The following is a 14732-nucleotide window of genomic DNA, read 5'->3' as shown; positions in this document are numbered from 1 at the left end:
GATGGTATTAACATTGAAGACTCGTCTGAATACCTAATGGACCTTCAGTTTGACGGGTCGAATCGCTTCTGGGTAACGTACGAGAACGGTGAGGTAAAGGTAGGATTACAAGGGAATGACGAACCGCTGGTGCACTACATCGATAATTATGAAGGTTCCAAGATTGAGGAAATTGATAATATTCAGTTGTACTCCAAGACAACATCTCCCACAGAGTGGATCTTTTATGAGCCCTGCAACATTTTACCCTAAAGGGAACGCAATGCTCGTTAAATAAAAAATAAAAAAAGCAAAACAAATGCGCCGTATTTTTGACCGAGGGCGCTCTCAATACTTATTTGTATCACTTCCGGGGGTATCATCCATACCCCAAAACAGTTATGAAAAGACTGGAACACATTACCACCACAGACATCATATCCCTCATGGTTAATAAGACTTTTAAAGAAGCCGTTATAATCCCCCTCTAAAGCAACTTAAAACTATGGCGCAACAAAAGTGATAGCACGCCGATTAAAACTATGTATAAAGAATCGCGTACACCCCGGTAGTGATAAAATACTATTGAGAGCGCCCTCACCGGCCAAACTAAAAGCAATATTGAAATGATACTGTAGTGTAACCAACTGACTTGGAGTACCCAGTCATTTGTTTACGTAGTTATCTAAATTCACCGAATTCCTTTCCTTGTAAGTAACTTCAATTTATAAAGAATACTTGCAGTTCGCTGAGGCGTTAAGGGTGTAGCACTATTGGCAGCGCTTGGCTCAAATCATTCCTGCTCAAGAAGCGATAGCGGCAAGACGTGATTTGAGTCTTCGTTCTTTCCGTTATTTTTGGTTCAGAAATGTTTAGTTGAACTAAGTTGTATGATCCGTCAACGAATTAATGACACACAGCTCCATGCCACAGCCCGTCGAAACCCGCTAGCTAGCATCATTCCATCGAAGTTTCTAGTAAGTTGCAAATTATTAATATTATTATTAAACATCGGAATTGCTTTATACTTGATACTAGGCCTATTAGACAACTTGTTGAGAGCGTAGGTGTCATTGCTTTATCATTTAATATTTTACAACTTGTTGAACGTGTATATTTTCATTGCTTTATCATTTAATATTGTACAACTTGTTGGGCGTGCATATTTTCATTGCTTTATCATTTAATATTGTACAACTTGTTGACCGTGTAGACTTGCATTGCTTATCATTTTGATAATTGTACATCTTGTTGAGCATGTGGGCTTAAAGATGCTATGTCAGATTTTTGGCCCCAAACATTAAAAAAATTTTTTTTTAGTGAATGGTATTTCAAAGAGTATCACCCGCTCTAACGAAAACAGTTTAACTTTTACTTTTAATGGTCAGGAACCATGACAAAAATTTAAAACGTTTCTTATAAAAGATATAAGAATTGGTCACGTGATATATTGTCGGGATCCCGACAAAGGCTAATTTTAATAATAATAATAATAATAATAATAATAATAATAATAATAATAATAATAATAATAATAATAATAATAATAATAATAATAATAATAATAATAATAATAAAAATAATAATAATAATAATAATAATAATAATAATAATAATAATAATAATAATAATAATAATAATAATAATAATAATAATAATAATAATAATAATAATAATAATAATAATAATAATAATAATAATAATAATAATAATAGTAATAATAATAATAATAATAATAATAATAATAATAATAATAATAATAATAATAATAATAATAATAATAATAATAATAATAATAATAATAATAATAACAATAATAATAATAATATTAATAATGACAATAATAATAATAATAATAACAATAATAATATGAACAGAAAATTTATAAGGCGCGCAGTATCTGGAATAGATCCATTCAACGGCGCCGAATGAGCACTTTATTTCACAACTACTAAGAGAGGTCTTTCGCCTGACGTTTTTGTAAAATACTTGATTTTTTTCATAGTTATGACATCATATATACATATACATTTTTTTTTTTTTTTTTTAATATTGATATAATGTACAGAATAGTTGGGATTTGCAGTTTCTCTTAAAAGACTGATTTTGTGACTTTGTCAGGGGTTTTCAGGTTGCGAATTCCGGAGTAAAGTGATTTTTGATGAACATGGGTGAAGCCTGTCAATACTCTTTGAACTGTCATTTTTAGCTAAATTTCGTCGATTGCAAAAGGTCGTAAACACTTGTGACAGTTTATTTTAAAAGCGCTGGACACTTCTGGTAATTACAAAAAATTTATATTAGCATAAAAACTTACTCGGTAACGAGCAATGGATAGCTGTTGATTGTAAAAATAAAATAAAAAAAATAAATAAAAATATTGTAAGAAACGACTCCCTCTGGAATAAAATTGTTTGAGAAAGAGTTAACTTCTCACTAAAATAATATTTTAGAATCTGAAAATGACTACAGGCCTGAAGTATTTTTTTGGCATCTGAAGGCAAGCACAATATTGTGCAAGAGATGGTTATTTTTCTTTCATTATTCTCTTGCAACTTCGATGACTAACAGTTGAAACAGATTGTCACATATTTATTATTTTTATACATATGTTGATATGCACCAGGTGAGAATATTGGTCTAACGTTGACTATTATCAAACATGTCCAGTGTCTTTCAACTTAGCTACCCCTCGAGTTTTTGGAAAGTAAACACCTATTTCAATTTGTAGTATTTATCGAGTTAAAGCCATTGGCCCCTTTCGGTAAACAGTATTGCCCAAGGCCCACACTTTGTGTATCACAACTTCTATATAAAATAACAAACCTGTGGAAATTTAGGCTCAGCCGGTCATCAGAGTGTGGAGAAAATAACGGGAAAACCCACCCTTGTTTCCGCACGTTTCGCCGTGACATGACTTTAATATTAAATCCGTAATTCTCGATATCGAGAATTTGTATTGTTTTGATGTTTTCTCAAAAAGTAAAGCATTTCATGGAATAATATTTCAAGAGAAGTCTTTCACCATTACCTTCTGTAAGCCCTGTAAATTATTTGTAAATCTGTGAACTTTTGTTTTGTTTCTGTACCAAAAGGGTCCAATGGCTTTAATGAGCATTTTTGCAAGCTAATATTTTTTGCTGTATATCCGTAAATCACAGTAAATCGTGTGTCTTTGGACTTTCACTATTCTTTTTAGTAGCTAGTTTTTGGCAAGTATTTTGCTTTAAATACATTATAACTGTTTTCTTTATTAAACACTGCAATATTCCTAATTAATTTTAGATTATCATGTATGGAAAAAGACAAGCTACTGACATGTTAATTTTTCCTTTATTTTTCAAAACAATTTATACGGATGGACAGCCTAGCTGCCCAAAGCGATACACTGTATGTAGTGGGTAAAGGAACATTTCAAAAGCTTGTTGTGTTTGTGGGGGAAAAAAACGTTACATCAAATAATATACACATATTGACTGGCAACGAGGGAACTAGTGTACGCCTATTCCCCCGAGGGACTTTGAGTGACCAGAAGAGGGACCTATTTCCCTCGGCCGAATAGATACCGGGAATAATCAATTTAACACCCCAGTTTTTGCAGTGTATGCAAAAACTTAAAGGAGAAGAACGGTGTATTAAATGATGGTGTCTCTTGTTTATGATGGTGTCTATTGTTCGTCGCTTTCTTTTTGTCCGTAGAAATCCTCGGGACATGTATACTATATTATGCCATCCACTTTAGAAAGAGAAACTGTCTCAAAAAAGAGAATAATTACTCAAAATTAGATCAACGAAAAAAAAAAAGCCGACCAGTAACCAACTGCCCAATAATAACTGTCCATGAAATGACGTCACCACCGGATATTAAAAAAGACATGTCGCTTTCTGAACGATTGTTAGCTGCGCCTAAGCAATTTCGCGCATGAATTTGGCAGCGTTCCCATGGTTTATGTTTTCATAAAAACTGGGACGGAACAGTGAATGCTTCATAATCAGATGCCGACCTTCATTAGCTACCCTAGTACGGAGACACTTGGGCTGACAAGTGGTAGTCAGAGGCGAATAGTTACTTGCTTGGTCCTGTTTAGTGGTTTGTTAAGTATCTGTAAACCGGTATAACTGACATTGTTTTCATGATGACTGAAATGTCTTTAAAGGACTGGAGAGTGTTACTCTTTCTCGTTACTCTTGCAGTGAAAGGTGAGTCACTTCAAATTCCTTCAATTTCCGGTATCTCGTGAACGTCAAATTATTTATGCGATATAACGACCGGTTTCTTAGAGGAAAGTAATTTTTTTTTCTTAAAAGATATGGATAAAGCTTGATAAGGTGGTTGTTAGTGTACGCAGGTTTGCATTATGTGATTTTTTTTTTAGAGGTGCTGGCTCACAGTAAGCTAGTAGGTTTTTCAACATTTCAATCATTAGTGTTTCTAGTTACCTGTGCCCAATTTCATAGAGCTGCCAAGCGAAAAAAATTTGCTTAGCATGAAATTTCTTCCTTGTGGATTACCAACCAAATTCCCAGGTGATTTTCAGGATAAGCAAACAAGAGCTGAATACCAGTAACAAGCATTATGGAACAAATGGAAATTTGGTTGGTAATACTGGTTTATCAAGGAAGAAAATTTCATGCTAAGCAAATTTTTTGTGCTGAGCAGCTCTATGAAAGTGGCCCCTTATTCGACGAGGCACCGTCAATTAAAAGCAATGGGCATGTTCGGTCGCAACACCCGCACCCGCCAGCACATGTTGACGATTTTTTCGATAGGTTTGAGGCAATGGACACAATTGGTAATATACTCAAAATAATTGCTAGCATAAAAACTTACTCGGTAACGAGCAATGGAGAGTTGTTGATAGTAAAAAACATTGTAAGAAACGGCTCCCTCTGAAGTAACGTTGTTTTTAAGAAAAAGGTCAATTCTCACGCAGATATTAAAAGACTTCGTGCCTGAAGCCTTTGCATCTGAAAGCACACACATTTGTGCAACAATGGGCGTTTCTTCATCGTTATTCTCCTGCAACTTCAATGACCAATTGAGAACACATTTTAAAAGATTTGTTTATTTATACGTTGGGATGCACTTTAGTGAGAATACTGTCTTTGGCAATAAGTATTACCAAACGTGTCAAAAGCCAAACAAACACCCTTAAAAGGGTGTTTGTTTGGTTTTTTTAAATATTTATTATCTGGGTATGTTGTTTACTCGGCTATGCATTTCCTGTGTTAATTTATGCTTATTTTCTTCGTTTAAATAACGTAAGGTTTTAGTTGGTTTTATCTACCACTCACAATTGACACCATTATCTGAATTTGTTAAAAATGAATAATGAGCGAAAACAGCCAGAAAAAAACTATACGATTTTTACCACTAAATTATCCTCAGATAGCCCTAAGTACACGATGGAAATGGTTTCATAATCTTATTGAGACAGCTCAAGGCCTCAGACTGTGGTATAATTGTTTAGATTTCAGAATCGTAGCGGGAATGAGGAACAAAACACTCTGAGGGATCGATATTTCCACTGCCTGCCACGATGCTAAAAATAACACTGGTTCCCATTGTTAGCCGTTTTGTAGTTACTGAGCTCTACTACCCTGCCACTGAGGGCGTTTTCACTTAAAGCGAAACCTTTAGGTTGAGTTCGGGCGGTGTGTTCTTGGCACAAGTCCACTGTTCTCACGCCCGAACTTTGAGAAAATGACCCGAGAACTATTATTACACTCGGAACATCCCACAGAAATAGGTCGAAAATTAGGTTTCTTTCTACCGTCACTTTGATACAAAAACAGCCTATTGGACTGACCTACCGCGTATATAGTTTAATTAAGTGAAACAATTGAATGTATGAATTCAAAAACTTTGGAGGTTGCGTACGTTATGGGACAGGAACTCTTTCCTGTTTCGTGAAATAATATAGTGCGCCACCTATCGTCTGCGGATTTTCTTGCAGGTGATGTGGCGATGACTTCACGGCAACTACCCTTTCAGGTAACGTTCGGAGAAGACGGTCGGCTGCAGATGGACAATATCGAGGAAAACAATGCATGCGGATACAGTAAGACTCTTGAAATACTTAAATGTCTCGTTACATAGATGTTATTGGTTGACATGTTTGCAGGTTCCTCAAGAACGCACGATGGCATTAATTGGGGGCAATATGACTACAATGTAGACGATGTGACGGTGACATCACATGTTTACAAAGCAGCCACCAAGCCTGGACTTCCTGCAGGCATGATTTAATAGCTCAATGGAAGGAAATATAAAATCTTTATTTATGGAGACTGCACTGTCTAATCCTTATCAACTTTTGATATGATGAAAGGGGCACATCTCAAAACTTGTCCAGCTTTTACTTTCACAACTCTTGGTTTTATCTGGAAATTATGACACAAAATGTCAACTTTCCCATAGGATCAGTGCAGTATATTACCTGCCAGAATACTCAGAGAATTCACAAAGGTCACACCTATTGTAACAAAGTTATTATGGTATATAACTAATAAAATACAATTCCTGCTCTAGTCAATCTGTTTGTGTTCAATCTCAAGTGAAACGTAAGGCCATTGTTACCGTTTGTTTGCATTTTGTATACAAAAAGCGGTCCTTTTGGTTAGTAAGTTTATTGCAATAATAATAATGACACTTATACCGCGCCATGCAACAGCTACAGACTATACTTTCTCAAACAAAATCAACAAACATTTTTATGAGAGAGTTACAACTTTATTTCTGACTCGATTTTCTGAATGGCTCTCCCATTAAAAATGGTACTTTCTTTTTCTTTTCCAGAAAAACCAGTGGCTACAGATGGTCAAGATGAGCCCGAGTCTGGTAAGGACAATCTCCCTGATCCTTATCTTTGCTCTTTTTTCGTGAAGTTGTTGATTTTATTTCCTCTATTATATTTCACCCTCAAATGCAACTGCAGATCTTTACTTGATCCACGTATGTACAGTTGTAATCAGTGTTTTAGAAAGATTTAAAGACAATGCAGTTCACTGGACACTGTTATCTAACTTGATAACGAGCAGTGGACAGATGTTAATATTGTAACAAAATTGTGAGAATTCCACGGCTCCCTCTGAAGTATTTTTGAGAAAGAATTTCCAGCTCAAATAATTATAAAATACTCCAGCTGGAGCCTTTTATTTAGGCATCTCAAAGCACACAAACTTGTGCCACGAGGATGTTTTTTCGTTCACTTCACTTGCAACTTCGATGACCAATTGAGTCAAAGCTTGGGATGCACCAACATGAGAATACCTGTCTTTTTGATAATTACCAATGTAACACCCAAACTCAGGGTACTTGTTTTCTATCGATTGAGGGCGCTGTTCACATCGAGCAGTTGCTACGAGGGCTGAAAGTCAGAGTCTTAGGCCGTGTCCGAAACGGCGACTTCGGCTACAGCTACGGCTAGATCGCGCGCGTCTGCCTGTTCTTCAACACTGGTAGACGCGCTGATCTAGACGTAGCTGTAGCCGAAGTCGTCGTTTCGGACACGGCCTTAGTTTCACGGTTTTCCCAAGTAAACAGCCCATTGTTCTTCGCCTAAAGTTTTTGGGATTTCCGCCGAGGTTTATTAAACGGTTTGTGCACTGATTTTCTTGCCACTAAAATTATAAAGCTGATTGATTGATTGTGTTATATTTATGTACTGATTTTAAGCCTAAAATAGTTGTATTTTGTCTTTGCGTTTAATTTGGTCGCACATGTAATTGGGGATTGTTATTCATACACGCTTATTGTCGTTGGTTGATATAACACAGGTTAACGCATAATATTCTATGATTCAGTCAGTTGCTAATTGTGTTTGTGTGGTAATTATAGCCCAGGGTTTATAGGTCAAAGTTTGTATAATAGATTCCCTTCAGGCACATGGGTCAATGTAAACATTGCTTTATTCAGTCCTTTATTTGCATAATTATTGGGGTAATTCTGGTTAGGTCCAATTAATTGGTACAATCACTGAGTATTTCTTGTGACATATATTTTTGTTTCTATTTTCATTGTAGTTAATCTGTGCTTATCACAATGCCTAATGAGAAGAAGAAGAGATATTAAAGAAACCAATCACAGAAGCACAGCATTTTCGTCTTTGGCTGATTCAACCAATATTGCCAGTGCCTTCAAGCGAACTTTTAAGCAAACATTGTGGTATTTTTATATACATATCTGGATCATTGGTCAGAATGGCAATATAATAAAAATATTGTTTAAATTTGATTTTCCAGATAATACAGCGACTTCAGCAGACTACACTTCTGGTATGTTTCTATTCAAAAACTCGCACTGTAAATACATTCTGAATAATATATTGTCCATTTTACAACTTTGGTGACAGCTCCCATTGGTATTGTATACACTTTCTTACCGGGGACCTTATAACCCAGCTGGGACCTTTACCCGACTGGGGACCTTCACCCAACTGGCGACTTTCACCCAACTGGGGACCCTACATCCTCTTTTGACATAGGTCCTTTGTTTGAACATGGTTTGATAGTGTGTACCTACCAAAGAGCGCGCACAGTGTGCCTGTAAAAAATATCTTTATGAAATTTGGCTCATGTTTAAGTTTATATTAATATTACATACAAAATCTTGGTCTATTTTTGTTTTGTTGTTTCGCTGGTTACTTGAAAATAATAACAATAACATCAAACGAACAGACTGAAAAAAGGGGGGGAACACTTCAGAATCATTTGGTGACCATCAAATGCAACAACAAATCTTTACTTTTATCCAATAATGTCATGGAGTCATATTTTTGCTCACTATTATGTAACTCTTCTAAAATACAGAAAGAACTACAAAATGCAGTATAGAACAGTATAGAGTAATATAATGATTCGCACAAATATCCCTTGAAGTTGCTTTATGTGTAATTTTAAGACGAAACACGGACCGCTATTTTGAAGAATTTTGTAATCAACAAAATGGCGGACCAAGTGATTCACCGGTTAAGGTCTCCAGAGTTAAAACTGTTGAATTGTCATGTTATCATACTGTATGTGATTTAGTGCATGAACCACTCTTAAAAAGTATAGGAGTAAGTCCAAACAGCAAAATGTTAAGATCAGCAAATTCCTGCCAGTGTCACAGGGAGTTCTATCCTCCGCAGTAGACTCTGTCCCTAATATCGGAAATTAACATGGGCTGGGTATGGGGAGGGCGCTATCAGAATAAGTTTGTACACAGTTCACCATCTCCAGGGTGACAGAATCTCGTTTCACACAGGTGTCGTAATTAATCGTCTTATCTCAGTCGCCTCAAGAATATGTTTCATTTATTTTATTATTATGGTTTACTTGAAAACATTCAAAAATTCGTGGTAATTACTCAAAATAATTATAAGCATACAAAATTGCTTGGTAACAAGCAATGGGTAGAGGTTGGTAGTATAAAACATTGTGAGAAACAGCTCCCTCTGAAGTAACGTAGTTTTAGAGAAAGAATTAATTTTCCACGAATTTGATTTCGAGACCTCAGATTTAGAATTTGAGGTTTCGAAATCAAGCATTTGAAAGCACACAACTTCGTGTGACAAGGGTGTTTTCTTCTTTCATTTATTATCTCGCAACTTCTATGACCAATTGAGCTCAAATTTTCACAGGTTTGTTATTGTATGCATGTGTTGAGATACACCGAGTGAGAAGACTCTCTGGTCTTTGACATTTACCACTAGTGTCCATTGTCTTTAAAAGACATTCAAAGTTTTACATTAATTAGTTGACTGAATGAATTGCGACGTTTATACAATGACTTGTATTGTGTAATAATTAATTATACATTGAGATCAATCATTTATCTGAATGTATAATTTTGAAAATCTTTTGATTGCACCACAGTATTACATGAGGTGCCTCATTCGCCATGTGCCACTTATCAAACAACCTCATCTGAGAAAGAACGCCTTCTGGTGGATGGTTCGACTATCACATTCCCCATGACATTGAATTTTACTCTCAGTAATCCAGTGAGTAACGATATTCAGATGCGTTTCATGGAAGGAGAGAGCGAGATCTACGTTGTTAGTGAGTACCCACACTCGTCGTTATATCTGATTTATTGATTTAATTAAACTGTCACACACACAAAAAAAAACAGTATAATATTTTCTTGTCGTTAAAATGATTTCTCGAAGAGGGGAATGCTGATTAAATCACCTTTGTAAAAATAATTGGGGGGTATGCGATTGAAATTTGTTTTAGTACTTACTTCAAGGGTAACCTCATTCTTAAACAGTAATTCGGTTTGTTATCATTGTGAGCAGAGTTTAAACGTGGTGCTGGTGTTGAAATTAAAAGCTGCTCTTTTAACGAGCTGGACCTTCAGTTTGACGGATCTAATCGCTTCTGGGTGACGTACGAGAAAGGCGAGGTAAATGTAGGATTACACGGGGAAGACGAACCGCTTGTGCACTACATCAATCCAGATTACACGACTGACGAAGCAGTGGATCAAATTGAGTTGTACTCAAAGTCAAAAACTCACACCGTGTGGAATTTTTACGAGCCCTGCACCATTTTCGCCTAATTACACAAAATTATATTTCATACTGAAGTTGGCACTTGACAAGAAGCCATACAAACTACAACAAATATCACGTTTTAGTTTATTGAACTTTTTACTGTCCTATATTTGGGGAAAATGCATTGCATTTACATTCACTTAAACTTATTAAACAATTTTGAAAGTGGCTAAAATGATTTATTGTTATAATTACTATGTTATTTTGGTACAGCATTTGGGTGCGATTTTAGAAATAACTGAAAAACATAACTCGCCAGTGCTAAATGCAATACATATTAAGCCCAATCTTGTACAAATTCACATTGGATATAATAACCTCTCCGCCTTCGGTTGGGAAAAGAGGAATGGATGGCAAATTGTTTGGAGTTCCGATAACGGTTGAACCTCATGGACAGAGCCATGTTTCATACCCTGAATCTAGAATAACCGACCGGACAGAATGTTCTTAGGTGGGAATTCCTCTGAACATCTGCCCTGGGATTGACAAGTCAATGTAATTCGGTCCGAGGGGACAGAATCTAATAATTTTAGACAGCTCATCACTGTTGAATAATATTTCTTAATACTGTGTGTTTTTGAATGCATCTTTTCAAAGTCTTCGTTTAATGAATGTCAGCATTTTTCACAGCTTTGTTAATTCAGATGTAATGCGGCACTTGGGCCGCGAGATTTGAATTGTTTTAACACACCAGAATAAAAGCAACGTTATTTCAACGTTGGATATTGGTTGATATGGCGTCGCAACGTCGAAGTACCATTAATCAACATTGTTTCAACGTCACATTTTGCGACGTTGATTTATTTTTAAGTTGTAGTTTGACGTTGTACACACGTTTGATAATGGTTGTTTTTGCATCGGGATAATAACAACTTAAAATAGATAAACCAATGACACCATCACCAGGCCTCCGATCACCCCCACTTACCTGGAGCAGTTCCTCGGTCTCTTTGTCTTGATTGATGAGATCCAACAGACAGTCCAGGGTTTCACATTGAGGAAATTCTTCCTCAGTCGAAGTCTCGAAGTCGGTCTGTAAGAAGACGAAATCAAAAGTCACTGTGTTTTATAGTTCAAGGATAAACTTATAATGACACACCCAAAGTTCACCTGTAATAGCCACGCCCGTCTCAATTTCTTACCTCTTGTGATGGTGTCGTCATCAAAGCAGGAGTTCGTGACGTGTGATCCAGGGGGTCGGTGACGACAGGGCTTTGTGACGTAGCTTCTACGTCATCGGCTGTGAGATTAAGTGAATTTCAATAAAGAAAATTAAACCGTTGGATCTGAAGATTAGATTCATTGGTTGTGTTTGAGATGATCGTATTTCGATTAGCTTGAACACACAACTATTTAGTTTTGATCTAAAAATTGTATCACGAAATGTAAATGTTTTCAATTTAGTCATTGCATTCTTGTGGACTGCGTATTATTATTTATTATCAGCACTTAGCTTAATCCCACAGTAAATTATTTTAGTAAAGTGCCTTCTAGCTTATTTTCTTTTTACTTTGGCGCTGAATCAATTTTGCCTTATCGTCATTACTATTTATAAAAATATCTTTTCGTGAAATTAGAGTCGATAATTTTGTTGAATTGTTTTTTGTTTTTTTTTTTCCCCCACCATTCGTTTTATGGATGTTGGCACCATCATTATTAATTATTTGTAAAAGTAACTTCAAGTAAATAGTGATGTCGATAATATTTCATTGAATTCCGAATTTCACTTTCACGGATTTGACGCTGGATTAATTTTACCTTATCACTATTACTTATCACAGTAAAGTGAATTCTAGTTTAAAGTGGTGTCGGTAATATTTTATCGAACTTTTAATTTTTTTTTCTGCACCACAACTTTGATAGATTTTGGAGCTGAATCAATTCTGCACAATTAGTAATGATATAAAGTAAGTTCTCTTTGGAATTGATGTCGTTAAATATTAAGTTGTTGAAGTTATTGATTCAGCACCATGACTCTTTAGTAGAATATCATATATGCAAAGATAAACAAATAAATTTACTCACCAAAGTCAGCTTCACAGATGACATGGTTTTTGTTTCCACAGTCAGTCAGCTCCCATCGCATGTCCGTCTTACGTAAGACCACACACCTGTTAACATCATCAGGGCTGAAACTAGCGAAGAAACTGGCGTCCACCTTAGTGTTGTCTTCCCAATAGAGGGACTCCTCATCATCTGTCTGTAACATAAGATGGGGGAAATCCCGTTTTAATACGCCATTGACAATGCGGGTACATTAATTTAATAGATTTTAAAATTGCATTGGGGATAAAGATTTCAATGTTGCTGCCTATATATACACCGATGTGAGTAAGCACTGTATACTCGGTACTTTCCCGATTTCTGAAATCATATGCATATTATTACTCGGGTATTCCTCCACGTAGAGATTGGCGGTTAAATCTGACGTACATGTGTGAGCATGACACAATACCTGGAGGGGACCTGTCTAGGTAGGGACGGACGGACAAATAACGCTAATTGCCTCGTTAGTACCACGCGTTGGGGGCGCCACACAAACTCCGTGGCAGAGATGTGTGTATGGAGTGCGTTCGATGGTTTGATTAGCTTCCCTGGGTCGACCCCGGTCTGCATGCCCTGGTATGTTCGAATAGCTTTTGACATCATTCCAGGGGCTCGCCCGGGTCAACCCCAATGCCCTGCGTCAGGAGTAGTCACTTGGGGCTGGCCCCAGATGAATGACGTCACCACGAGAGGTTGAGTGATAGTTCGATTAGCACCGCGGGGTCGCCACGGGAAAGCTAATTGAACGCACTCAATGAGGGACCAGATTTCTTTGGTCACGTGGTCGCTGGACGTCATTTTTCTCTCAAAATGCAGCACAACCTGATGAACAGACTAGTCTGGCACCCCGTGTTCGCCCATGTGTTTTTTTAGCGCAAACGGGCTTCTATTCGCAAGTTGTCATATTACTCTCCCAATATACGACTATGCGACTCTGTGGAGACCAGCGACAGTAAATTTTAACCCAATTCTTGCTGAGAAAAAAATGTTCATACCTCGTTTATCTTCAATCCTAGCCAAAGTCTTGCCCAGTTCCACCTAGACTTCAACAACGTGCCTTCTTCAGAGCTACCCATGTACGGGAGATGAGCTCCGAGTGAACGGCAGTGTTGATCAGCATCAGTCCAGTTGAGCGTATCATTGTGGACACTGGAGTAACAAGAACCCAGTTCCTCTGAAAATCCATCCATACATTTTGCGGCTTCTAGCGAGCCTTGGAGAAGATCCACCTTTAGAGAAAACAACATTGTTTAATCCGATTAACAATAAAGATATGTTTTAGCCCTTTTTAAATTGCGTCCAATTTAAATGTCTAATTCGGCAGTGATTGCCCGTGTCAGTAGCTAGCATGAAACGTTATACCTAAGCGAACGGTATGACTTTAGTCTGATGTACGAAACTCCCATTCAGTGGCTCTGGGATTAAGACGAAGAGTGACAGACGATCTACCCGGCGCAACATCGAGCAAGTTCGATCAGGGTACAATCGTCGACTAGTGGCTAGTTCGTAACGTACGAAGCGCATGCGCGCTGAAATGAAAGTGCGAACGACTCTCTAGTCGTTTTCTAGCGACCGTATGTGAAAAAGATGACCGTGAACCATAGCTCTATGCCGTGAACACATTAAAAGTCCATACTCACTTCTTTTCAGTTTTTTTAAAGAATAACTGGTCCTCTCTGCCTGCAGCACACTGTGATATGACAAATTGCTATTGGTAACCAACGATGCGACCAACCTCGACCAGCCTCGAGTGGATGGTCGCGAATAGTCGACTAGACTGGTCCAACTATCGTTGACTAACGCGGGTTCGATCAGATTTAGTCGATTGCGTAATACATTGTTTGGTTTTTCTACGGGTTGGGCCCGGCCTCGGAATGCGGGCTTTTCAAAAGCGACGAAAAATGTAGTATTGGTGCAACACGTTATTCACACTTTCAATCGTGATCCCTGCTGTATCCCTCCTTGCGCACATACTACTTGCAGCACAACGCAGATAATTCATCCGAAGTACCGTCGTAGAAATTGAGGGACGACCGTTCTCAAAGCCGACGCATGTGCAGATGACGCCAAACGTCATAATTACCGTCGCAGAACCAACCGTCGTCCATATTACCTACGCGGTGTAGGAGGAAATCAGTGAAAATGGCGGAGAGAGTACATCGTAGG

The 14732-nt window shown here is 37.3% G+C and overlaps 1 protein-coding gene across 2 annotated transcripts in view; it reads right to left on the bottom strand.

Moving 5' to 3' along the window:
* LOC139951526 (uncharacterized) overlaps positions 1 to 14732 on the bottom strand; it is a 106716-nt gene that overhangs the window by 85335 nt on the left and 6649 nt on the right. For both annotated transcript variants that reach the window (XM_071950460.1, XM_071950459.1), the window contains exons 2-5: positions 13562 to 13795; positions 12546 to 12720; positions 11663 to 11760; positions 11449 to 11553 (exon numbers count right to left, since the gene is read on the bottom strand). In XM_071950460.1, coding sequence (XP_071806561.1) covers positions 11449 to 11553; positions 11663 to 11760; positions 12546 to 12720; positions 13562 to 13795 — 612 coding nt within the window. The remainder of the gene's footprint in view (positions 1 to 11448; positions 11554 to 11662; positions 11761 to 12545; positions 12721 to 13561; positions 13796 to 14732) is intronic.

The sequence above is a fragment of the Asterias amurensis genome, chromosome 19 (genome assembly GCF_032118995.1).
Source record: "Asterias amurensis chromosome 19, ASM3211899v1".
NCBI classification, from domain to species: domain Eukaryota; kingdom Metazoa; phylum Echinodermata; class Asteroidea; order Forcipulatida; family Asteriidae; genus Asterias; species Asterias amurensis.
Note: the sequence above shows the minus strand (reverse complement) of the source record. Positions and strands in the feature narration are given on the sequence as shown.